Source organism: Nerophis ophidion, linkage group LG02 (genome assembly GCF_033978795.1).
Source record: "Nerophis ophidion isolate RoL-2023_Sa linkage group LG02, RoL_Noph_v1.0, whole genome shotgun sequence".
NCBI lineage: Eukaryota > Metazoa > Chordata > Actinopteri > Syngnathiformes > Syngnathidae > Nerophis > Nerophis ophidion.
The window spans coordinates 77,827,521-77,854,011 of NC_084612.1; the positions used below are offsets into that span (position 1 = coordinate 77,827,521).

The window sequence follows — 26,491 nt, forward strand, 5'->3', positions numbered from 1 at the left end:
CGGATTTTGCAGATTTTAAGGCGCACTTTGGTACTTGGTGTAATGACAAGTGTGACCAGTAAATGGCTGTCAGACATAAGAGATACGTGTGGACTGCAGGTAGACGCCCCCTGTTCAATAGATGAAGCTAACAACTTTGTACAGGTTACTAACCAAGACCAAAACGTTGATGTTTCATTGAGAATATAGAACATTACACACAGGGCTCGAAAATATGTCAACATTTTTTAATAGAACTTTGGTAAGCAAAAAAGCCACACCGCTTGTAGATTTTTGGAGCATTACGGCTACCATAGTCAGACGTACTGTGCTTCAACATACGCTATTATTATGGTGTGTGTTTAAGGACACCGAAATGGCACCTATTAGGAGACATTATCTGGCGTTTTGTTTCGCAATATTATGCAAAACCTGCTGATGTGGATTTAGTATCTGCATAAGTCTCGGAATTTATTTGTGGCCGTCATTGCAGTCAATAAGCTCCTTCTTTTTCTCTATCCTCTTGTTGTGGGGCATTCATCCTCCACTGTTGCTATTTCTAATACAAAGTAGTGTACATTTCTCACTGATATCCGACAGTAGATTTGCTATGGAAATGCTAAAAACTACCGGTGCCATAAATAAGACCGCCTACAAAACGACGCATCCTGAAGAGACTGTGAGAAAGCGGTCTGTAGAACATCATCTGTGCGACATTTTCACTAAAGAACCACCAACACATGTTTTGTAGACCACAAGAAGAGTCTTAAATGTAGAAAATAAATGATAATGTGACCTTTTTAATGCGCCTTTTGTATGAAAAATACGGTAATATTGAGATATTTGATTTCTTCCTATTACTGTTTACTAATGTTTATGTTCCCCAGCTGAAACCTTTTTAAGGGCTTCAGCACACTATAAAATTCACCATATCTTGCAAGGAATGTGTACATATGTTCATTATGACCAATTCATCAAAGACCATACAGTAAAAAAAAAAGGCAGTAGATTTTACTCAAATTTAGCTGCTCTGTTGCCAGAATTTTACTGTAAAAAAAAAAAAAGGGACCTTTATTTTATTTATAGTAATGCACTGTTAAGACAAAAAACTGAGATTTTACATGACATTTTTATTTTTTTATTATTGTTATTATTGTTATTATTAATAATAATTTTTATTTTTTTATTTCATCATTTTTTATTTTTTTATTTTATTTATTTTTTTACATTTTGAATTTTGTTGTTGTTGTAGTTATTTTTGGGCATAATTTGGATATGTAACAAAACATAAATTTTAACATTGATGGCAGACAGTAGATGTATGCAAATATGATGTAATGGATGAAAATGCCTGATGTCAATAAGAACTAAATTACAACAAAAAAAAAGGGAGATTAGTTGCCACAATTTTACAGTAAAAAAGCAGTAAAAACTCAGTAAGTTTGAACACCTCCTTGTTCGCTTATGGAAGTTATTTGTCATATCCACACCCAGCAGGCACAAGACATTGAAACAACGTTGAGAACTTGTTGAAATAGTTCCTGACGTTACGTAAACGCCAACCTTTTATCCAATGTCAGCTTGTGATGTTGATTTAACATTGAAACTCGGTCATTTCCCAACCAATATTCTACAACACAAATACAACGTTGAAACAACGTTCTTTTTGACGTTGATTCAATGTCATGTTGTGACGTGGATTTGACCATTGAAATTTGGTCTTTTCCCAACCAACAACGTGGATCCAACGTTAGACACGAACGTTGTCTCAATTTACAAATACAACTATTTTCCAACGTTGTTTTAATGTCAGTTTTAAAGGACATGTATGTATAATCAACGTTGTCTTGTGCCTGCTGGGTATGCTGACCTCTCCTCTCCTCTCCTCCTGCCTCTGCTCAGGCCTCTCATAGCCAAGAAGAACCCCAAGATCCCCATGTCCAAGATGATGACAGTGCTGGGGGCCAAGTGGCGGGAGTTCAGCGCCAACAACCCTTTCAAGGGCGCCTCTGCTACCGCCGTCGCCGCCGCCGTCGCCGCCGCCGTGGAAACTGTTACTGTGGCTCCGCCGAACCCCGTCGGCCAGCTCGCCGCTCAGCCGGGGCCCGTCAAAAAAGCCAAAACCAAAGAGGGGAAAGGTGAGGTCCCTTGCAGTCACAACAGTATCAGAACCAACTCTCCATGTGACGCGGTGCAGTTTTGCAGCCCTGCAATCTTCCCGCGTAATAACATGGCAGCACGTGTGGATGGGGGGAAAAAGTACTGGTATTTGTCAAAGGTGGTAGTAACTTTTTGAATCAATTAGTACTTGCCGTACTTCATTAGTACGCTGCAAAAAGTGAAATCTAAATAAGATGAAATATCTGAAATAAGGGTGATATTTGCCTATTTTCTGTCTGATAAGATCATTCTTCTCACTTCTTCATGGGGCGGCATAGCTCGGTTGGTAGAGCGGCCGTGCCAGCAACTTGAGGGTTGCAGGTTCGATTCCCGCTTCCGCCATCCTAGTCACTGTCGTTGTGTCCTTGGGCAAGACACTTTACCCACCTGCTCCCAGTGCCACCCACACTGGTTTAAATGTAACTTAGATATGGGTTTCACTATGTAAAGCGCTTTGAGTCACTAGAGAAAAGCGCTACATAAATATAATTCACTTCACTTCACTAAGCAGATTTTATGTTCGAGTATTTTACTTCTTTTAAGTGTTTTGGTCCTAAATGATGTCAGTAAGATATTACAGCTTGTGGCTGAGATGTGATGAGCTATATTGAGTAAAACATGCTTGAAAGTAGAACATCAAGTGTTGCAAAGCTGTGGCATCAACACTCACAAGTAGAAAACTACTTTGTCAAAGTAATCATTTCTTATTTCAAGCATGTAAAAAAAAAAAATCATGACTTTGACACAATTCCATCCATCCATCCATCTTCTTCCGCTTATCCGAGGTCGGGTCGCGGGGGCAACAGCCTAAGCAGGGAAACCCAGACTTCCCTTTCCCCAGCCACTTCGTCCAGCTCTTCCCGGGGGATCCCGAGGCGTTCCCAGGCCAGCCGGTAGACATAGTCTTCCCAACGTGTCCTGGGTCTTCCCCGTGGCCTCCTACCGGCTGGACGTGCCCTAAACACCTCCCTAGGGAGGCGTTCGGGTGGCATCCTGACCAGATGCCCGAACCACCTCATCTGGCTCCTCTCCATGTGGAGGAGCAGCGGCTTTACTTTGCGTTCCTCCCGGATGGCAGAGTTTCTCACCCTATCTCTAAGGGAGAGACCCGCCACACGGCGGAGGAAACTCATTTCGGCCGCTTGTAACCGTGATCTTATCCTTTCGGTCATGACCCAAAGCTCATGACCATAGGTGAGGATGGGAACTTAGATTGACCGGTAAATTGAGAGCTTTGCCTTCCGGCTCAGCTCCTTCTTCACCACAACGGATCGATAAAGCGTCCGCATTACTGAAGACTTTGACACAATTGTGTCTCATAATTAAAACAGATGACAGCCAAATGGACTTTGCTGTTTTATTTTCAATGAAACAATAGAAAATACGTACTCATATCGCAGTACATTTATAGTGAGAATATAATTATTTTAAGGTGTTTTTTGGTTCATTAAGGTTAGTTAATTTGACTTGTTTTGGAAAGTCTTGACATCCAAATTTTCTTGTTCTACTGGCAGATCATTTTGCTTAGTTCAAATAAAATACCCCTCATTTTTGTATTTTTTTTCTTGTTTGTGAAGACTGACTTTCTGCAGTGTAGCGGTGAATCGAACAACCCCAGTCCCAACATATGAGATCATGTTTTTAAATCAATCATCATGCTTCCGTTGACGGATAAACAAATAACGACATGGGGAAGAAGCCACCATCGACCACGGTTGTCTCTTGTGAATTTTTTGGAGGTTTTGAAGGTTATTTCACTTTCCCAAGTTTTTCGTCAGTATTTTAGCCTAACGCAAGCTAGCACGGCTAACAGGCTAACGTGCCATATATTATATAACTTGTAAAGAAATTGGGGAATTTTTTCCGGACCTTAATATATCGCTCACTCTGAAGGGATAGATTCCTACCCTTATCCCTTGGTGTGCCCACTACCACTGTATGCAAAGAGTCATTGGGACGGAAAGACGCACAATGAAGGGATCGGGCTAAAAAAGTAGGGCGAGGGGGGTGTATTGGGACTTGGCCTCAATCACAAGTGCCTCAAAGGGCTGCACAAACCACAATGACATCCCCTGGTCTGGACCCACATCCGGGCTAGGAAAAACAGCAAAAGCCCAAAATGGGCAAAAGAAGAAACCTTGGTGAGAGTCCAGTCCACGGGGAGGCTAGTAGACTGTTGTAGAAGGTCTTCTTCCGTGTCGTAAAGGGGTGGTCCACCCCGATTCATAACTTCCTCCAGACTGGTTCCTCTCCAGAGATTATCCGTGGCCACCTGGTAACGTCTATACGCAGGGGAGAGGGGCAGAAAAGAGAAGCGGCAGGTCCACTGGTCTAAAACAGAGTCTATCTAGAAGCTCGAGCAGTGGTTCTCAAATGTGTTTCACCTCAGAAAAAACTTGGCTCTCCAAGTACCAACATAATGACCGACATTGAAATACAGTAGGTTAGTATGCCTAAGTATTCATTGATAACAAGGCAGAAGTTAAGTATATTTAAGGGGAGGAGTTCTAGTACCTCAGGGTCTTGTTCACGAGTGAGGGAAGAGTGGATCGTGAGATCGACAGGCGGATCGGTGTAGCGTCTGCAGTGATGCGGACCCTATATCGGTCCATCGTGGTGAAGAAGCAGCTGAGCCGGAAGGCAAAGCTCTCAAGCTTCCTCATCCCTACCGATGGTCATGAGCTTTGGGTTATGACTGAAAGGTCAAGATCTCAGATACAAGCGGCCATAATGAGTTTCCTCCGTCGGGTGGCGAGGCTCTCCCTTAGCGATAGGGTGAGAAGCTCTTTCATTCGGGAGGAGTTCAGAGTAGGGGAGGAGATCTTTCTCTAATTTTGCCCCAAGTGAAGGAGTTCAAGTACCTCGGAGTCTTCTTCATGAGTGTGGGAAAAGTGGATGGTGAGATCGACAGGCCGATCGATGCGGCGTCTTCAGTAATGCAGACCCTGTATAAGTCCGTCGTGGTGAAGAAGGAGCTGAGCCAGAAGGCAAAGATCTCAATTTACCGGTCCTCACCTATGGTCATGAGCTTTGAGTTTTGAGGACAGGATCACGTGTACAAGTGTTCGAAATAAGTTTCCTCCATCGGGTGGCGGGGCTCTCCCTTAGAGATAGGGGGAGAAGTTCTTTCATTCGGGAGGAGATCTTGCTCCAATTCTGCCCCAAGTGGAGGAGTTCAAGTACCACAGAGTCTTGTTCACGAGTGAGGGAAGAGTGAATGGTTAGATCGACAGGCGGATCGGTGCGGCATCTTCAGTAATGCAGACCCTGTATCAGTCCGTCGTGGTGAAGAAGGAGCTGAGCCGGAAGGCAAAGCTCTCAATTTACCGGTCCTCACCTCTCCCGTCCAAAGGCAAAACCTAGTAACTCACTCCTAGCTGATTTTGAGAAAACAAAGGAAAACCAATCTATCTTGATGCTGTCTTACAAAGATCTACAAAGTCATCAAACGTATAGATGTTTTCTTGAGCTTTCATTTTCTTGCCGATTGAGCCATGGATTGAATCTGCTCTCATGAACGTGTGCCCTTTCTCCAGATATTTTATTACAATCTCGGGTGGGCCCCATTCTGCGTTTGCACATTGGTCAAGAGCCGTGTACAGCGTCCAGTTTTTATTTTGACCTCCACAGTTATCTGCCCAAAAGAGTATGCAAGGGGAAGAATCAAGAACAATACATTTAATGAAGGTGCTTGCAAAGTCCTGGGCCAATCTTCCAGATATCCCCTCGTGCCATGATATCACATAATCAGCTTGACCGTCGGCCCCCATTCGTGCAAATGTCTCATTAAAGACAATAAGGCGACTGACAAAGAAGCTCCGATTGGTCCCTTGAGATACTAGGTTTTTCTGTTGTATCTACGCGGTTATGTGGTAGTTGCTAGGTCCTGCCATGCACGTAACAGCTTACTTACGGAACAAATTACAATATCGCATACACTAATGTAAAGCATATCACCTAAGAACTCCAAAATTATTATCAGCTCAGTTTTGACCAAAATTGAGTTTCTGGGTTTTGCCTTTGGACAGGAGGCTTATGGTCATGATCTTTGAGTTATGAGGACAGGATCACGGGTACAAGCGTCCGAAATCCGTTTCCTCTGCGGGATGGGTGAGAAGTTCTGTCATTTGTGAGGAACTATGTGTGAGCTCCAGAAGAGGTATATGGCCAGGATGTCCCGGAACGCCTCCCTGGGGAGGTGTTCAGGGTACGTCCGACCGGTAGGAAGCCACGGGGAAGACCCAGGACACATAAGGATGATTATGTCTCCCAGCTGGCCTGGGAACACCTCGGGATCCCCCGGGAGGAGCTGGACCAAGTGGCTGGGGAGAAGGAAGTCTGGGCTTCTCTGCTTAGGCTGCCGTCCTCGCCTAATGTGGTGTCCACCAGGTATAAATCGACGCTCATTTAAGCCATCTTTGTGTCTCCAGGTCCTGGAGTTCGAAAGAGAAGCAAGACTGTGAAAGACGTGAAGAAGAAAGTGAAGCCCAAGAAGACCAAATCCAAGTCGGGCCAAAGCGGGAAGAAGAAGAAGGCGTCCTCGGTGAGCCCGGCTTGGGGTGGGTGTTCTGTACCCTGCCGTGCCGTGTCTTTAAAGCCGTGCTGTTTCAGAGCGAGGAGGACTTCCTGGAGGAGTCCGACTTTGACGACCTCAGCATCCTCAGTGCCTCCGTGCTTTGTGACACCTTGGGGGCCGCCGCTAAGAAAAAGGGCCGACGCGGGCGCAAAAAAAGAAAACGTAGGTGCACCCTGGACCAGACCCTGTCATGCATCATAGAATATTATATTACATAAGGCTTTCAGGAATTTATTCCCTTTTTTTATTCTTAATCGCATCGTTGTCCCCACTGTGGCTGTTGAGCAGGGGAGGACGGCGACGGCTACGAGACGGACCACCAGGACTACTGTGAGGTGTGCCAGCAGGGCGGCGAGATCATCCTGTGCGACACCTGTCCCCGAGCCTACCACCTGGTGTGCCTGGAGCCCGAGTTGGAGAAGGCCCCCGAGGGCAAATGGAGCTGCCCACACTGTGTGAGTACACAGAAAGGCCATATGTCAAATTGATTGGAAATATGCCTGATGCTTTTACTTTGAAAAACTGCACAGCCTCTCATGCTGGACGCAATCAGCAGATTAAGATTAATGGGTTTTTAGGACAAGTTTTATCCTGTTAAACTGTAAGCAGGTTAGATGTAATGATTGATTAGGAAGAGTAAGATGAATGTGATACTTGAGTGGGCCCCGGGCCCCTCTGGAGTGGAAGAGTTGGGCCCCGAGGTCAAGAAGGTTAAAGACCTACTGAAAGCCACTACTACCGACCACGCAGTCTGATAGTTTATATATCAATGATGAAATATTAGCACTGCAACACATGCCAATATAGTTTACTAAATTGCAATTTTAAATTTCGCGCAAAGTATCCTGTTGAAAACGTCGCGAAATGATGACGCGTATGATGACGTGTGAAAGTGACGTCACGGATTGTAGCGGACATTTTGATCCAGCACCGATCCCAGCTATAAGTCGTCTGCTTTAATCGCATGATTACACAATATTCTGGACATCTGTGTTGCTGAATATTTTGCAATTTGTTCAATTAACAATGGAGACGTCAACGAAGAAAGATGTAGGTGGGAAGCGCCTTTAGCCACACAAACATCGCCGGTGTTTCCTTGTTTCCTTGTTTACATTCCCGAAAGCTAATGGTGAAGCTTTACTATGAAACAGAGCGGTCAAGCCAACATGGTTCCCTACCACATGTCAACCGGCAGGTTTCGGTGAGAAAATGGTGGTATTAAGTCGGCTCTTACCGTAGTTATGAGCGGAGAGCTTGCGTCGTGCCTCGCCTCCTGCAGCTGTGGACTCTCTTGCCTCCTCCCAACGGCCGCCCCCCGACCGTCGGATGCTTACACCGTGAAGTAGGGAAAAAAAAAAAATCTCAGCCTGGCTGCCTTGCCTCGTCGAGAAACGCGGCTTCCATCGAAGACACCCGTGGCCACACCCCTCCGACTTTCAGGTACGACCATATAATCTCACTAAAACACTAGTAACACAATAAGCACATAAGGGATTTTCCAGAATTATCTTAGTAAATGTGTCTAATAACATCTGAATCGCTCCCACTGCCCTCGTCCTTTTGTTAATTTTTTAAATTTTTTTATGGTCCTTCACTCTCACTTTCCTTATCCACAAATCTTTCATCCTCGCTCAAATTAATGGGGAAATCGTCGCTTTCTCTGTCCGAATCGCTCTCGCTGCTGGTGGCCATGATTGTAAACAATGTTCAGATGTGAGGAGTTCCACAACCTGTGACACCGTCTGCTACATCCGATACAGGCAAGGCTTTTTTATTAGCGACCAAAAGTTGCGAGCTTTATCGTCGATGTTCTATACTAAATCCTTTCAGCAAAAATATGGCAATATGGCGAAATGATGAAGTATGACACATAGAATGGACCTGCTATCCCCGTTTAAATAAGAACATCTCATTTCAGTAGGCCTTTAAGAACCTTGGCTCTATACAACAGCTGGTGTTTTTTTATTTTCTTTTATTTGCTGCAAAAATGCTAAAGAGAAAAGAGAAGCGGCAGATAAACTGGTCTAAAACAGTGTCTATTTAAAAGCTTTTATTTAAAAAAATTAAAGCTTCCGGAAATTCGTCGGAAACTTTCCATCCCTTTGCATCCTACGTGGGAGAAATACTTCCTGGCCATGTGCTGCAGGAGAAGGAGGGGATCCAGTGGGAGGCCAAAGACGAGGAGGACGAGGAAGAGGAGGAGGCGGTGGCGCGGGAGGAAGAAGACGACCACATGGAGTTTTGCCGCGTGTGTAAAGACGGAGGAGAGCTGCTGTGCTGCGACACCTGCCCGTCCTCCTACCACATCCACTGCCTCAACCCGCCGCTGCCCGAGATACCCAACGGGGAGTGGTTGTGTCCACGCTGCATGGTGAGCTCCGTTGTGCCCCCTTGTCTTCTCACCCTCAGACTTTGTTCACTTCCCTGCGCTTCAGTGCCCTCCCCTGAAGGGCAAAGTCCAAAAGGTTCTTCACTGGATGTGGGGCGAGGCGCCACTGCCCCCGGAACCGCCCCTGGGCCCGGACGGCCAGCCCGGCGCGGACCCGCTAAGCAGGCCTCCGCTCAAGGGCCACCCCGAGAGGGTGTTCTTCGTCAAGTGGGCCGCACTCTCCTACTGGCACTGCTCCTGGGTCAGCGAGCTGCAGGTGACAGGCCGGACCACGGTCCTCTCGGTCCACTTGTTGCGCAATGCGGTCTTCAACCTGTGATGTGCACAGTTGGAACTCTACCACACCGTCATGTACCGCAACTACCAGCGCAAAAACGACATGGACGAGCCCCCGCCGTACGACTACGGCTCCGGCGAGGAGGAGCTCAACAACGAGAAGAGGAAGAGCAAAGACCCCCAGTACGCCGCCATGGAGGAGCGCTTCTACCGATACGGAATCAAACCCGAGTGGATGGTCATCCACCGCGTGCTCAACCACAGGTGGCCGTGCCACTTTTCATTCACGCTGGCATCACCACCGAGGAAACATGTCCTGTGTGTTTGTGTGCTTGCAGCCTGGATAAAGACGGCGAGGTGCATTACCTGATCAAGTGGAGGGACCTGCCTTATGACCAGTGCACCTGGGAGGTGGACCACTTTGACCTGCCAGAATACCACAGCCATAAGGCTTCCTACTGGGACCACAGGTATGCCACCTGGGACTAAATCTCATGATCTGCATTTCTTACAATACAATTCAATGTTGCGATACAGCTTTGTGGCTAGTGCACAGGTGCCGACCCTCCAAATCGTTTTATCGTGGCCTGTCATTCCACTTTAAAGTGGCCTGTCCCATATTGAACGCCAAATAATTCAAATGTGCCCCGCCCATCACTTTATGTGACCGACCACAACTTTTTCAATCATTTTATGTGCTCTGCCACGTAATTTTGTGTGGCCCAACACGTCTTTTAAGGTGGCCGGTCATGTCTTTCTAAAGTGGCCCAACACATCATTTTATGTTGCCCCCCCCCCCCGTGCCATTTTATGTATCTCAATAAGTCATTTCATGTGGCCCGCCATGTAATTTTATGTACAGTATCTCTAATCATTTCTTTGGCCCGCCATGTCATTTTATGTACAGTATCTCTAATCATTTCATGTGGCCCGCCATGTCATTTTAATGTGCCCTGCCACTACATTTTATGTATCTCAATAAGTCCTTTTATTTGGTCTGCCTCATCATTTTCATATGCCCTGCTACTTAATTTTATGTGGCCCAACACATCATTTTATGTGGCCCTCCATGTCATTTTATGTACAGTATCTCAATAAATAATTCTATGTAGCCCAACACATCATTTTACGTGGTCCACCTCATAATTTATAGTGGCTCACCACATCATTTTATGTATATCAATACAACATTTTATGTGGCCCAACACTTAATTTTATGTGGTCCGCCTCATCATTTAATATAGCTCACCACATCATTGTATGTATATCAATACATTTTATGTGGCCCAACACTTTATTTTACATGGTCCAACACTTCATTTCATGTGGTCCGCCACATCATTATAATGTCTGCCGCCACTTTATTGTATGTGGCCCAACACACCATTTTATGTGGCCTGCCACGTCATTTTAATGTGCTCTGCCACGTCATTTTATTTAGCCCAACACATCATTTCATGTGGTCCGCCTCATCATTTAATGTGGCTCACCACGTCATTTTATGTATATCAATACAACATTTTATGTGGCCCAACACATCATTTTTGTGGTCCGCCTCATCGTTTTAGGTTGCCCGCTACGCCATTTTATGTATCTCATCACATAATTGATGTGGCCCAACACATCATTTTATGTTGGCTTGTCCCACCATTATAAGGTGGCCATCTGGGAACGCCTCAAGGCTCAAACATCTTGCAGACAAACTCAAAAAAGAGGTTACAAAAGTGACTTTGGAGCGTAATGTGTCAAACTCTTGGCCCGCCACATCGTTTCATCTGGCCTGCCACATTGCTCATTGTGGTTCACCACGTCATTCAAATTGGCCCACCACATTGTTTGACGTTGCCTACCTCGTTATTCAATGTGGTCTGAACCCTCCTTTAACGGGGTGCGCGCCACATCATTTAAATGGTCTTCCACGTCATTTAAACTGGCCCGTTACGTGATTTAACGTGCACCTCCACATCATTCAATGTGATCCACTTCGTCATTTAAAATGGCCTGCCACGATATTTTTAACGTAACCTGCCATGTCATTCAAAGTCGCCCGCTTTATTATTTGAAGTGGCCTACCTTGTTATTCAATCTAGTCTGCAACCGCTTTTAACGTGGTCCGCCACATCATTGAATGTGATCTTCCACTCTGCTACATTACTCTGCGTGGTTCACCGCATCATTCAAATTGGCCTGGCTTATTATTTGGAGTGGCCGACCTCGTTATCCAATGTGGTTTCCAACCTCATTTAACGTGGTGCGCCATATCATTTAATTGGTCTTCCACATCATTTAATGTGGCCCGTCATGCGATTCAATGTGGACCTCCACATCATGCAATTTAGTCCGCGACGTCATTTAAAGTGGCCTGCCACGTTAATTTTTAACGTAACCTGCCATACCATTCAATGTGGCCCGCATTATTATTTGATGTGGCCTACCTTGTTATTCAATCTAGTCTGCAACCTCATTTAAGGTGGTCCGTCACATCAATAAATGTGATCTTCCACTCTGCCACATTACTCAGTAGGGTCCACTGCGTCATTCATTGTGGCCTGACTTATTATTTGTCATGGCCTACCTTGTTATCCAAGGTGGTTTGCAACCTCATTTAACGTGGTGCGCCACATCATTTAATTGGTCTTCCACATTATTTAATGTGGCCCTTCATGTGATTCAATGTGGGCCTCCATATCATTCAATGTAGTCTGCGACGTTATTTAAAGTGGCCTGCCACAATATTTTTAACATAACCTACCATGTCATTGAAAGTGGTTTGCCACAAAGTTTAAATGCGGCCTTCCACATGATTTAACGTGGTCTGCCACATCATTTAATGTGGCCCATCACGTGATTCAATGTTGTCCTCCTCGTCATTGAACGTAGGCCACAACGCCATTGAAAGTGGCCTGCCACAATATTTTTAACGTAACCTGCCACATCATTCAATGTGGTCTTCTACATAATTTATGCGGCCCACCACATCATTTAAGGTGGCCTGCCACATCATTAGATTTGGCTCTCTGAGGGCATCCATAATTGCGAGGTGGCCCTCAATAAAAAAAAGCTGATCCAGACCAGAGAAAGTGTTTTGAATGTAGATTAAAATCATCCTAGTTTCCTTTTAAAGACCAGCAAAATACGCCTCCTAGTGGCTGCGAGCACAACGTCCTCTTAGGCTCCAATACAAATGTTTGTGTGTTACATCATTTGTTATAAGTTTTGTGTTGACAGTTTTCATCCTACAGAATAACAGTTTAATCCTCATTAGAAAATATATCAAAATATGCACTAAAGCTATGTTAGTGTTATATTTACCACTTTTTTGCCCAGCGATGACGTCATCACAGTTTCATGCAATTGCTTCCTTTTCAACTTTCCCAGGGAGCAAATTCTCGGGGAGGACCAGCGCCCTCTGGTGGTGAGAAAGGACAAGAAGCTGAAAGAGGACCACGGGAAGAGGGAGATTCCTCCAGACGCTCCCATCATTGACGTAACATCAGTTCCGACTCTCATCTGTTCCGTCTCATTTCTTTACCCGTTTAAGACATACCTTTTGTCACTAGCCCACGATCAAGTTTGAGCACCAGCCGTGGTACATCAACGCCACCGGGGGAACGCTGCACCCGTACCAGCTGGAGGGTCTGAACTGGTTGAGGTTCTCCTGGGCGCAGGGCACCGACACCATCCTGGCCGACGAGATGGGTCTGGGGAAGACGGTGCAGACCATCGTTTTCCTCTACTCCCTTTACAAAGAGGTACCCCGCATACCACCACAAAGAGGTACCCCGCATACCACCACAAAGGGGTACCCCGCATACCACCATTTTCTTTGAATATCTTCTAGAGTAATACCTTTCACGTTTGAAGCTACAGGGTGCAAGACGTTTATAGACCACGGTGTAGAGAGAAAAAGTACAGACAACTCTGTTTTATAGTCGGTCCCAAACATGGTGCCCTGCAGCCACTTCCCTTAATTTCCAGGAAATTCCCATTCAAATGAATGTACGTACTTTCTCAAAACATTGCACCGTTTTTATACTGGATTCCAACCTTCCAACCATCTACCCACACTACAGTACGCTTCTGTTACATCAAACGCAAAACATGTTTTCCCTTTCCCCAAATTCCCGGATTTTCATGAATTTTCTCCCCATTTACAATGAATCAGGGCATTATACTGCATGTCCCACATTTCTCATCCAACCTTTCCAACATCCACACACTCCGCTCACCCCGGACATTCAAGCCAGCATGTTTCCCAGTTCCGAAAATCCCCTGATTACCCGGAATTACCAGGAATCCCCCCACCCCCATTGGAAATGAACAGGCAATATACAAAACTCTCCATATCCCACATTTCTCAACCGATTTGAACCGTTCCACCAACCACACACTCCACTCACCTTGGAAAATCAAACTTCCATCCCCCTATCGAATGAATTCCAGGAATTCCCTAAATTCACGATTTTCCAAAGCCCTATTTTCACCTCTTCCTGGAAAGTTTTCACAGTCCAAATTTTTTTACCGTTTTTGACCATTCCACCTTCAAAACGTTCATCTTAGTTGGGTCAACAAATGCTCGTATTTCTTTCCGAACAAATTCCTGATTTTCCCGAAATTTCAGGAATTCCAAAAGAAATCTTCTCAATTTAAACTGTAACTATGTCAACATTTTTCAGCCGATTCCAAAGTTTCCAACACCAACCCATTCATATCATCTAGGACAATTGTGCTAGGATCAATCTTTATAAAGCTTCCCGCTTTTCCCGAAATTTCCAGGAAATTCCTTTTCAAATGAATGAACAGACGTATTCGTAGTTCTACAATGCCCTAAATTCTTAAAAATGTGTACCATTCTTATACCCCATTCCACACACTCCACTCACCCTGGACTTCAAGCCAGCATGTTTCCCAGTTCCGAAAATACCCTGATTACCCGGAATTACCAATAATTTCCCCCCCGTTGGAAATAAACGGGCTATATACAAAACTCTACATATCCCACATTTTTCAACCAATTCGAAACGTTCCACCATCCACACATTCTACTCACCTTGGAAAATCAAACTACCGCGAGTTCCAATAAATTCCAGGAATTCCTTGAAATCACTGTTTTCCAAAGCCCTATTTTCACCTCCTCCTAGAAAGTTTTCACAGTCCACATTTTTAAACACTTTTGACCATTCCACCTTCAAAAAAGTCCTCTCTGTTGGGTTAACAAATGCTCCTATTTTTTTTCCCGAACAAATTCCCGTTTTTCCAAAAATTTCCAAGAATTCCGAAAGAAAACCCGTTCTAAATTTAAAATGTAACTATGTCAACATTTTTCAACCTATTCCAAAATTTCCAACACAAACCCATTCGAAATATTCCCAGTTTTCTTGAAATTTCCAGGAAATTCCCATTCAAATGAATGGACGTATTCATAGTTCTACAATGCCCTAAATTCTCAAAAATTTGCACCGTTTTTATGCTTGATTCCAACCTTTCAACCATCCACCCACATTACTCTTCTGTTTTACACTATCAAACGCAAAATATGTTTTCCCTTTTCTAAAATTCCCGAATATCCCGGAATTTTCTCCCCATTGGCAATAAATCAGGGCATTATACTGCATGTCCCACATTTCTCATCCAACCATTCCAACATCCACACACTCTGCTCACCCCGGACATTCAAGCCAGCATGTCTCCCGGTTCCCAAAAAATTACCTAAGATTACCAGGAATTCCCCCCCATTGAAAATGAAGGGGCAATATTCAAAACTCTCCATATTCCACATTTCTCAAGCGACATGAACACACTCTACTCACCCTTGATATTCCCACAGGAATTGCAAAGTGTATTTCTTCAAAACTGAATGTAGACTTAGCCATGTTGTGCTGAGCAGCCAGGTCCCACAGCTGTGAAAGTTACATTTCTGATTATCATCATTTAAGACGTGACTCCATGACAGGGCCACTCCAAGGGACCATTCCTGGTGAGCGCGCCCCTCTCCACCATCATCAACTGGGAGCGGGAATTTGAGATGTGGGCTCCGGATTTCTACGTGCTGACGTACATCGGGGACAAGGACAGCCGCGCCATCATCCGGGAGAACGAGTTCACCTACGAGGACAGCGCGGTCAAGCTGGGACGAAAGGCCTTCCGCATGAAGGTACTTGGGCTTCCTCCGACCACCAAGACCAGGTTCACCTACCTGTCTGACGTCCCTTTCGGCGCGCTCGGCCGCTCCCCTTCTGTCCGCTAGAAAGACACGCCCATCAAGTTCCACGTGCTGCTGACCTCCTACGAGTTGATCACCATTGATCAGGCCATCTTGGGCTCCATCACCTGGGCCTGTCTGGTGGTGGACGAGGCCCACCGGCTGAAGAACAACCAGTCCAAGGTAAAACTGCCTGGCAGAAGATCCTTGGCGTGTACTCCAGACTTGTCCCCTTGCAGTTTTTCAGAATCCTCAACGGATACAAGATCTACTACAAGCTGCTGCTCACTGGGACGCCGCTGCAGAACAACCTAGAAGAGCTTTTCCACCTTCTCAACTTCCTCACCCCGGAGCGCTTCAAGTATGGTTTAACTTCATTTCACTTCACAATTCCCCTTTCAAACATGTCTGAAAAGGAGTCAAAAGAAGCAGATATTATTTAATCCCGCCCACTTTTCCCTTTCGTAGCAATTAATGACACATTCCATTCACTTCCTGTTCTCTTCTCATTCTTTGTTTCGCTTTTTTCCTGCGTTTCGGCTAACTTCCTGTTTCGCGCTCTTATTTTGGTTCCACGTCCTGTCCAGTTTGTGTTGTTGTGCCAGATCTGTCCCTCGTCCCTCCCGCATGTCAGCACCTGCATGGCGGCGCTCAGCAGCAAAATGTACACGCTCCTGCAGGACGTGGAACCAAAATAAGAGCGCAAAACAGGAAGTCGACCGAAACACGGAAAAAAAAAATACCCAATAAGCTCAACAAAGAATGACCTGACGCGACGAGTCGGAACACCATTGGTACACAATTTACAAAAAAAATGTTAAATAAGTTTGCGAGTTGAATAACGTTGTCTAATTTTCAATAATATTCAAAATATGGATCGGTAGAAAATGGATGGATGGATCATAAATCTTTGTACTTTGTAAACATTTGGGTTTTACCAGTTTCTTAATGTGGATCATCAATCAATCAATCAATCAATGTTTATTTATATAGCCCTAAATCACAAGTGTCTCAAAGGGCTGCACACGCCACAACAACATCCTTAGTTCAGATCCCACATAAGGGCAAGGAAAAACTCACAACCCAGTGGGATGTCAATGTGAATGACTGTGAGAAACCTTGGAGAGGACCGCAGATGTGGGTTATTTTGAAAGCTTCCTTTCACTCTCCAGAGTCAGGGAAATTCAATATAGGCTATAACCAAACTAGTCGGCAAAAAGGTTGCACAAAAAGGAACACGCGAAAATTACTCCGAAAAGGAGGAAAACACAAAAACAATAACAAACTATACTTTGCGGCGTATATTCTATGACATATATTACAAACAAAAAACGCTCCAACGGGAGAAAAACAATGGCTATGAAACGTCTACACTGTCTCCAATCCAAAAAAAGGTTAACAAATGTATTCACTCAAAATATTGAGGAAAAGGAAGAACTGTAAGAAAAACTGAAAACTCCCCACTTGGGCTGAAAAACTAAATAACACAAAATCACTCTGCGGAGGGGAAGGAGGAAAGTCAAAATATCAAGAAAATAATTCAGGATCAAGATTTTGAAACACGAGACGAGGCAAGGCATGGACAGGAAGCTGGAGAGGCAGGAATAAAGGGAGGCGTGGGCTTATAAGACACATAAGGGTACTGGGGAACAGGTGGAAACAATCAGGGGTCAGGGATGATGTCAGACTGATGACACAAAAGGCAAGTGACCTGAAACCAGAGGAGGTACTTTTCAAAGTAAAACATGCAATTCACAAGACAGAAAAAAGACAAGGCATCCCTCACTGCCGTGTGACACAACTACATGTTCCTTTTAAGGTTTGATTTCTCCTCTTTTGTTGAGAAGAATTGTTGCACATTGTTGGCGAGCAGGTTGTAGTTTGCTTTGTGCCATCAAAGTAGGTCTCACACTTCATCTTTTTCCCTCGGCCTTGGTGCTGGGGTGCAGCAACCTGGAGGGCTTCCTGGAGGAGTTTGCCGACATCTCCAAGGAGGACCAGATCAAGAAGCTCCACGACCTGCTGGGGCCGCACATGCTACGCAGGCTCAAAGCCGACGTCTTCAAGAACATGCCCGCCAAGACCGAGCTGATCGTCAGGGTGGAGCTCAGCCCCATGCAGAAGTCAGTCGCCGCACCTTTCTTCTTTTTGCTGTCGTGGCGTGCTGCTGATGGTCTGCCCCGACCTGCAGGAAGTACTACAAGTTCATCTTGACGCGCAACTTCGAGGCGCTCAACTCCAAAGGCGGAGGCAACCAAGTGTCCTTGCTCAACATCATGATGGACCTGAAGAAGTGCTGCAACCACCCCTACCTCTTCCCCGTGGCTGCTGTGGTACCACACCCCCCCTGTTTCTATAGCGACCACCCCCTACCTCTTCCCCGTGGCTGCTGTGGTACCACACTCCCCCGTATCTATAGCGACCACCCCCTACATCTTCCCCGTGGCTGCTGTGGTACCACACCCCCGCTGTTTCTATAGCGACCACCCCCTACCTCTTCCCCGTGGCTGCTGTGGTACCACACTCCCCCGTTTCTATAGCGACCACCCCCTACCTCTTCCCCGTGGCTGCTGTGGTACCACACCCCCAAGTTTCTATAGCAACAGACCCTACCTCTTCCCCCTGGCTGCTGTGGTACCACACTCCCCCGTTTCTATAGCGACCACCCCCTACCTCTTCCCCGTGGCTGCTGTGGTACCACACCCCCACGTTTTTATAGCAACAGACCCTACCTCTTCCCCCTGGCTGCTGTGGTACCACACTCCCCCGTTTCTATAGCAACCACCCCTACCTCTTCCCCGTGGCTGCTGTGGTACCACACCCCCACGTTTCTATAGCAACAGACCCTACCTCTTCCCCCTGGCTGCTGTGGTACCACACTCCCCCGTTTCTATAGCGACACCTCTTCCCCGTGGCTGCTGTGGTACCACACCCCCACGTTTCTCTAGCAACCAACCCTACCTCTTTCCCGTGGCTGCTGTGGTACCACACACCCCTGTTTCTATAGCAACCACCCCTACCTCTTCCCTGCAGCTGCTGTGGTACCACAACCCCCGTTTCTGTAGCAACCACCCCTGCCTCCTCTCTGTGACAGCTTTGGTAAAAAATGGTGTCCCAAATTTTAATGTGAAATATACAGATTTGAAAAACAAAACAAAACATTTAATAATACAATCCAGAGGCTAATTGGGAAATAATTCACTGTTAAAATTCACTGAAAACCAGTTTGGGGTATTGTGTGTAGAATTTTGAGGATTGAAAAAAAAAGTTTTCCATTTTGGAGTAAAGTTGGAATGTGGAAAAAGTGAAGTGGTCCACTTTGACCGACTCGGTGCCGTTCTTTACACTCTGAAGCATTTCCTGTGTCCTGTTCAGAGGTTGATGGTGTGCTTCTCTGTGGCAGGAGGCTCCAGTTTTGCCCAACGGCTCCTACGACGGCAACCAGCTGGTGAAGTCCTCGGGCAAGCTGACGCTCCTTCAGAAGATGCTGAAGAAGCTGAAAGACGAAGGCCACCGAGTTCTCATCTTCTCACAGGTCCCACTTCACCTTCTCACAGGTCCCACTTCACTTCACCTTCTCATAGGTCCCACTTCACCTTCTCACAGGTCACACTTCACCTTCTCACAGGTCACACTTCACCTTCTCACAGGTCCCACTTCACCTTCTCACAGGTCCCACTTCACCTTCTCACAGGTCCCACTTCACCTTCTCACAGGTCCCACTTCACTTCACCTTCTCACAGGTCCCACTTCACCTTCTCACAGGTCCCACTTCACCTTCTCACAGGTCCCACTTCACTTCACCTTCTCACAGGTCCCACTTCACTTCACCTTCTCACAGGTCCCACTTCACCTTCTCCCAGGTCCCACTTCACTTCACCTTCTCACAGGTCCCACTTCACCTTCTCCCAGGTCCCACTTCACCTTCTCCCAGGTCCCACTTCACCTTCTCACAGGTCCCACTTCACTTCACCTTCTCACAGGTCCCACTTCACCTTCTCACAGGTCCCACTTCACTTCACCTTCTCACAGGTCCCACTTCACCTTCTCACAGGTCCCACTTCACCTTCTCCCAGGTCCCACTTCACTTCACCTTCTCACAGGTCCCACTTCACCTTCTCCCAGGTCCCACTTCACCTTCTCCCAGGTCCCACTTCACCTTCTCACAGGTCCCACTTCACTTCACCTTCTCACAGGTCCCACTTCACCTTCTCCCAGGTCCCACTTCACCTTCTCACAGGTCCCACTTTACCTTCTCACAGGTCCCACTTCACCTTCTCACAGGTCCCACTTCACTTCACCTTGTCACAGGTCCCACTTCACCTTCTCCCAGGTCCCACTTCACCTTCTCACAGGTCCCACTTCACCTTCTCACAGGTCCCACTTCACTTCACCTTCTCACAGGTCCCACTTCACCTTCTCACAGGTCCCACTTCACCTTCTCACAGGTCCCACTTCACTTCACCTTCTCACAGGTCCCACTTCACCTTCTCACAGGTCCCACTTCACCTTCTCACAGGTCCCACTTCACTTCACCTTCTCACAGGTCCCACTTCACCTTCTCACAGGTCCCACTTCACCTTCTCACAGGTCCCACTTCACTTCACCTTCTCCCAGGTCCCACTTCACCTTCTCACAGGTCCCACTTCACTTCACCTTCTCACAGGTCCCACTTCACCTTCTCACAGGTCCCACTTCACTTCACCTTCTCACAGGTCCCACTTCACTTCACCTTCTCACAGGTCCCACTTCACTTCACCTTCTCCCAGGTCCCACTTCACCTTCTCACAGGTCCCACTTCACTTCACCTTCTCACAGGTCCCACTTCACCTTCTCACAGGTCCCACTTCACTTCACCTTCTCACAGGTCCCACTTCACTTCACCTTCTCACAGGTCCCACTTCACCTCACCTTCTCACAGGTCCCACTTCACCTTCTCCCAGGTCCAACTTCACTTCACCTTCTCCCAGGTCCCACTTCACCTCACCTTCTCACAAGTGGGCCTGAATAGTTCACGTGCAGGGTGCGCGTCTTGCCAAAACACCGCCTTAAATTTAAGAGCAAGCAAGCAAGGAAGAGTCGTTTATCCACAGTGAGGAGCCGCTTCCAAGACACAAACACGCTTCATAACAAATTGTGTATATTTAAACCCAAAAATCAAAGATTTCTACACTTAAACATCAACTTCCCATGTTAGCATGCTAACGTTTTACGTTAGCATTTTAGCAAATTTTGTACGTTCAAACTTAAAAATCATACATCTTGATACTAAAACATCAACTTCCCGTGTTAGCATGCTAATGTTATATGATGGCATTTTAGCAAATTTGGTATATTTAAACCTAAAAATGAAAGATTTGTATACTTAAACGTCAACTTCCCATGTTAGCATGTTAATTTTTTATGCTAGCATTTTAGCTGATTTTTTTACATTTAAACCTAAAAATCATAGATTTTGATACTTATTTAACGCCAACATTCCCTGTTACTCTGCCGTTGCTTTACGATACCATTTTAGCAAATTCTGTACGTGTAAAACAAAAAATCATAGATTTCGATGCTTAATATGAACTTCACATGTTAGCATGTTAATGTCTTACAATAGGATTTTAGCAAATTTTGAATGCTTAAACTTAAAAATAGAAAATTTTGATACTTTACGACTACTTCCAATGTTAGCATGCGAACGTGTTACGCTAGAATTTTATTAAATGTTGTACATTTAAAACAAAAAATCTTCGATTTTGATACTTTAATGTGAACGTCCCATGTTTGCATGATAATATTTTACAACAGCATTTTAGCAAATTTTGTCCATTTAAACCTAAAAATCATAGATTTTGATACTTTACGCCAACTTTCATTGTTGCATGCTAACGTTTTACACTAGCATTTTAGCAAATGTTGTACGTTCAAACTTAAAAATGATAGATTTTGATATTTAAACATAAACTTCCCATGTTAGCATGCTAATGTTTTATGATAGAATATTAGCAAATTTTGTATACTTAAATCTAAAAATCAAATATTTGTATACTTAAATGTCAACTTACCATGCTAGCATGCTAATGTTTTATGATAGCATTTTAGCAAATGTAGTACATTTAAACCTAAAAAGCACAGACTACAGTTCCTTCTACTTCAGTGCGGTGCAAACTCTGAGCTAATGCTAGTGAGTACTGTCTGATGTTTTGGCCAAATTTTATGGGTTTTCAAATTTGTTTTCCTGTCGTTTCTTCTATGTGTTAATCTTGTGGGATCATTCTGTCACGTCAACCACTGGATTGTGCGATTAATGCATGTATCGGATTTGATACATCAGGGTTTTTAGGAAAAACTAAATCCACTTTTTGCAGATGACAAAGATGTTGGATCTACTGGAGGACTTCCTGGAGTCCGAGGGCTACAAATATGAACGCATCGACGGCGGCATCACTGGAGGACTGAGGCAGGAAGCCATTGACCGCTTCAACGGTGGGTGTGTTACCCTGGTAGTGGTCACACCTGGACTTGTTCTGGTAGTGGTCACACCTGGTCTTGTTCTGGTAGTGGTCACACCTGGACTTTTTCTGGTAGTGGTCACACCTGGACTTGTTCTGGTAGTGGTCACACCTGGACTTGTTCTGGTAGTGGTCACACCTGGACTTTTTCTGGTAGTGGTCACACCTGGACTTGTTCTGGTAGTGGTCACACCTGGACTTGTTCTGGTAGTGGTCACACCTGGACTTGTTCTGGTAGTGGTCACACCTAGACTTGTTCTGGTAGTGGTCACACCAAGACTTGTTCTGGTAGTGGTCACACCTAGACTTGTTCTGGTAGTGGTCACACCAAGACTTGTTCTGGTTAGTGGTCACACCTGGACTTTTTCTGGTTAGTGGTCACACCTGGACTTGTTCTGGTAGTGGTTACTCACCTGGACTTGTTCTGGTAGTGGTCACACCTAGACTTGTTCTGGTTAGTGGTCACACCTGGACTTGTTCTGGTAGTGGTTACTCACCTGGACTTGTTCTGGTAGTAGTCACACCTAGACTTGTTCTGGTAGTGGTCACACCTAGACTTGTTCTGGTAGTGGTCACACCTAGACTTGTTCTGGTAGTGGTCACACCAAGACTTGTTCTGGTTAGTGGTCACACCTGGACTTTTTCTGGTTAGTGGTCACACCTGGACTTGTTCTGGTAGTGGTTACTCACCTGGACTTGTTCTGGTAGTGGTCACACCTAGACTTGTTCTGGTTAGTGGTCACACCTGGACTTGTTCTGGTAGTGGTTACTCACCTGGACTTGTTCTGGTAGTGGTCACACCTAGACTTGTTCTGGTAAGTGGTCACACCTGGACTTGTTCTGGTAGTAGTCACACCTAGACTTGTTCTGGTAGTGGTCACACCTGGAATTGTTCTGGTAGTGGGTACTCACCTGGACTTGTTCTGGTTAGTGGTCACACTTGGACTTGTTCTGGTAGTGGTCACACCTGGACTTGTTCTGGTAGTGGTTACTCACCTGGACTTGTTCTGGTAGTGGTCACACCTGGAATTGTTCTGGTAGTGGGTACTCACCTGGACTTGTTCTGGTTAGTGGTCACACTTGGACTTGTTCTGGTAGTGGTCACACCTGGACTTGTTCTGGTAGTGGTTACTCACCTGGACTTGTTCTGGTAGTGGTCACACCTGGAATTGTTCTGGTAGTGGGTACTCACCTGGACTTGTTCTGGTTAGTGGTCACACTTGGACTTGTTCTGGTAGTGGTCACACCTGGACTTGTTCTGGTAGTGGTTACTCACCTGGACTTGTTCTGATAGTGGTCACACCTAGACTTGTTCTGGTTAGTGGTCACACTTGGACTTGTTCTGGTAATGGTCACACCTGGACTTGTTCTGGTAGTGGTTACTCACCCGGACTTGTTCTGGTAGTGGTCACACCTGGACTTGTTCTGGTAGTGGTCACACCTGGACTTGTTCTGGTAGTGGTTACTCACCTGAACTTGTTCTGGTAGTGGTTACTCACCTGGACTTGTTCTGGTAGTGGTTACACCTGGACTTGTTCTGGTAGTGGTCCTCCCTGGACTTGTTACTCACCTGGAATTGCTGTGGTAGTGGTTAATCACCTGAACTTGTTCTGGTAGTGATTACTCACCTGGACTTGTTGTTCTGGCTCACAGCACCAGGAGCTCAGCAGTTCTGCTTCCTGCTGTCCACGCGAGCCGGAGGACTTGGCATCAACCTGGCCAGTGCCGACACGGTCATCATCTACGACTCGGACTGGAACCCTCACAACGACATCCAAGTACTGACCTTCACCAGACCTTGTTGCATGGCCACGCTGACCCGAGTCCTCGTGTTGCACGCCGACCCGAGTTCTTGTGCTGCACGCTGACCCGAGTCCTTGTGTTGCACGCTGACCCGAGTCCTTGTGTTGCACGCCGACCCGAGTCCTTGTGTTGCACGCCGACCCGAGTCCTTGTGTTGTATGCCGACCCGAGTCCTTGTGTTGCATGCCGACCTAAGTCCTTGTGTTGCACGCCGACCCGAGTCCTCGTGTTCCACGCTGACCCGAGTCCTTGTGTTGCATGCTGACCCGAGTCCTTGTGTTGCACGCTGACCCGAGTCCTCGTGTTGCACGCTGACCCGAGTCCTTGTGTTGCACGCTGACCCGAGTCCTTGTGTTCCACGCCGACCCGAGTCCTTGTGTTGCACGCTGACCCGAGTCCTTGTGTTGCACGCTGACCCGAGTCCTTGTGTTGCACGCTGACCCGAGTCCTTGTGTTCCAAGCTGACCCGAGTACTTGTGTTGCACGCTGACCCGAGTCTTTGAGTTCCATGCTGACCCAAGTCTTTGTGTCGCACGCTGACCCGATTCCTTGTGTTCCAAGCTGACCCAAGTCTTTGTGTCGCACGCTGACCTGAGTCCTTGTGTTGCACGCTGACCCGAGTCCTTGTGCCGCAGGCTTTCAGCAGAGCTCACCGCATCGGACAGAACAAGAAGGTGATGATCTACCGCTTTGTGACGCGCGGCTCGGTGGAGGAGAGGATCACGCAGGTGGCCAAGAGGAAGATGATGCTGACCCACCTGGTGGTCCGACCCGGCCTGGGCTCCAAAACCGGGTCCATGTCCAAGCAGGAGCTGGACGACATCCTCAAGTTCGGAACGGAGGAGCTCTTCAAGGACGAGATGGAGGCGGCCCGGACCATGGGTAAACTTCCTCTCGTCTCATTAACTAGAAAACCTTCTCAGCTCCTTCATCCACAGTGAGGAGCCGCTTCCATCACACCAACACGCTCAACAACTCATTGTGTTTATTACAAGATGAAAATCATAGATTTCTATACTTAAACGCCAACTTACCATGTTAGCATGCTAACGTTTTACGCTAGCATTTTATTACATTTTAATCATTTTAACCAACAAATTTTGTTGATTTAAACCTAAAAATCATAGTTTTTGATACTTGACACCAACTTCCCATGTAAGCATGCTATTGTTTACACTAGCATCTTGCATTTAGTTTTTTTAAACCTAAAAATTAAAGATTTATATACTTAACACCAACTTTACTTGTTAGCCTGCTAACGCTAGTGTTTTAGCAAATTTTGTACGTTTAAATCTAAAAACCATAGATTTTTCATATTTAACGGCAACTTCTCATGTTAGCATGCTATTGTTTACGCTAGCATTTTAGCTAATTTTGTTTATTTAAACCTAAAAATCAAAGATTTGTATACTTAACGTCAACTTTACATGTTAGCATGCTAACGTTTATGTTAGCATTTGAGCAAATTTTGTATGTTCAAACCTAAAAAACATTCATTTTGATGTATGACGTGAACTTCCCATGGTAGCATGCTAACGTCTTATGCTCGCATTTTAGCAGATTTTGTATGTTTAAACCTGAAAACCGTAGATTTCGACATTTAACGGCAACTTCCCATGTTAACATGCTAATATTTTACGTTAGCATTGTGGCAAATTATGTACATTTAAACCTAAAAATCATGTCAGTATGCTAACTGTTTTAATTTAGTTGGATGCAAATGTTAGCATGACATTATGCTAACATTTGCACGTTCATTTTTTATTGTTATTTTTAATCTTTTATTTATTAGGTAATTTTGCTTTTGTTGCTAAAAGAACCGCCCAAAACCCAAAATATATTTACTATATACAAACAAATTAAAAAATCTAAATATAATATATTTGTATTTTATTTTATATATTTAAAAAATATGTATTGTACTCCGAAATCATGATGATATTTTGTCATGTTTATTAATATAGTAATAACATTATTATTATTCAGTAATTTATTAGTTGAATATTTGTTTTTTTTATCATTTTTAACTATGTTTTATATTCCAAGTAAAATAATGATATAACTTTACTGAAATCCTGCCCAAATATTTGAAATCTTGTCCACCAGCACAAAAAACACAACATAAACAATAAACATCACATTGTTTATGTTGTGTTTGTTTTGCAAATTTGTCAAACAGTTTAATGTTTATTGTTTATGTTGTGGTTTTTGTGCTGGTGGACAAGATTTCAAATATTTAGGCTGGATTTCAGCAAAGCTATCAGTGACATCTCATTATTTTACTTGAAATACAAAACATATTAATGTTTTAAGTAAGAAAATCAAAAAATATAAAGACACAAAAAAATGATAAAATAACAAATATTCTACAAATAAATTATTGAATAATAATGTTGATAAAGAAGTTAAGTTGATAAACATGACAAAATAGCATTAGGATTTTGGAATACAATATATATATTTCTTTTAAATATATAAAATAACTTACAAATATATTGTGACGCTTGGCTGGCATTGTGGTGTGGTTTTGTTCTCTCAATGGAGGCAGTCGGAGTGGACACAGCCTGAAGGTGAGAACTGACCATTTATTATCACCACAAAAATGG

General features: G+C 45.0%; 1 protein-coding gene across 2 annotated transcripts in view; it reads left to right on the forward strand.

The window, feature by feature from the left end:
• The window catches only part of chd5 (chromodomain helicase DNA binding protein 5), an 85,417-nt gene that overhangs the window by 22,334 nt on the left and 36,592 nt on the right, over window positions 1–26,491 (forward strand). For both annotated transcript variants that reach the window (XR_009805060.1, XM_061892199.1), the window contains exons 5-23: window positions 1,882–2,117; window positions 6,570–6,682; window positions 6,751–6,877; window positions 7,004–7,170; window positions 8,862–9,086; window positions 9,151–9,360; window positions 9,433–9,644; window positions 9,719–9,850; window positions 12,759–12,867; window positions 12,941–13,132; window positions 15,334–15,534; window positions 15,628–15,765; window positions 15,822–15,943; window positions 17,532–17,705; window positions 17,774–17,915; window positions 18,986–19,117; window positions 21,939–22,056; window positions 23,736–23,860; window positions 24,521–24,767. Coding sequence is in view for 1 of the 2 variants with exons in the window: in XM_061892199.1 (XP_061748183.1) it covers window positions 1,882–2,117; window positions 6,570–6,682; window positions 6,751–6,877; window positions 7,004–7,170; window positions 8,862–9,086; window positions 9,151–9,360; window positions 9,433–9,644; window positions 9,719–9,850; window positions 12,759–12,867; window positions 12,941–13,132; window positions 15,334–15,534; window positions 15,628–15,765; window positions 15,822–15,943; window positions 17,532–17,705; window positions 17,774–17,915; window positions 18,986–19,117; window positions 21,939–22,056; window positions 23,736–23,860; window positions 24,521–24,767 (3,122 nt within the window). In the remaining variant the exon portion in view is untranslated. The remainder of the gene's footprint in view (window positions 1–1,881; window positions 2,118–6,569; window positions 6,683–6,750; window positions 6,878–7,003; window positions 7,171–8,861; window positions 9,087–9,150; window positions 9,361–9,432; window positions 9,645–9,718; window positions 9,851–12,758; window positions 12,868–12,940; window positions 13,133–15,333; window positions 15,535–15,627; window positions 15,766–15,821; window positions 15,944–17,531; window positions 17,706–17,773; window positions 17,916–18,985; window positions 19,118–21,938; window positions 22,057–23,735; window positions 23,861–24,520; window positions 24,768–26,491) is intronic.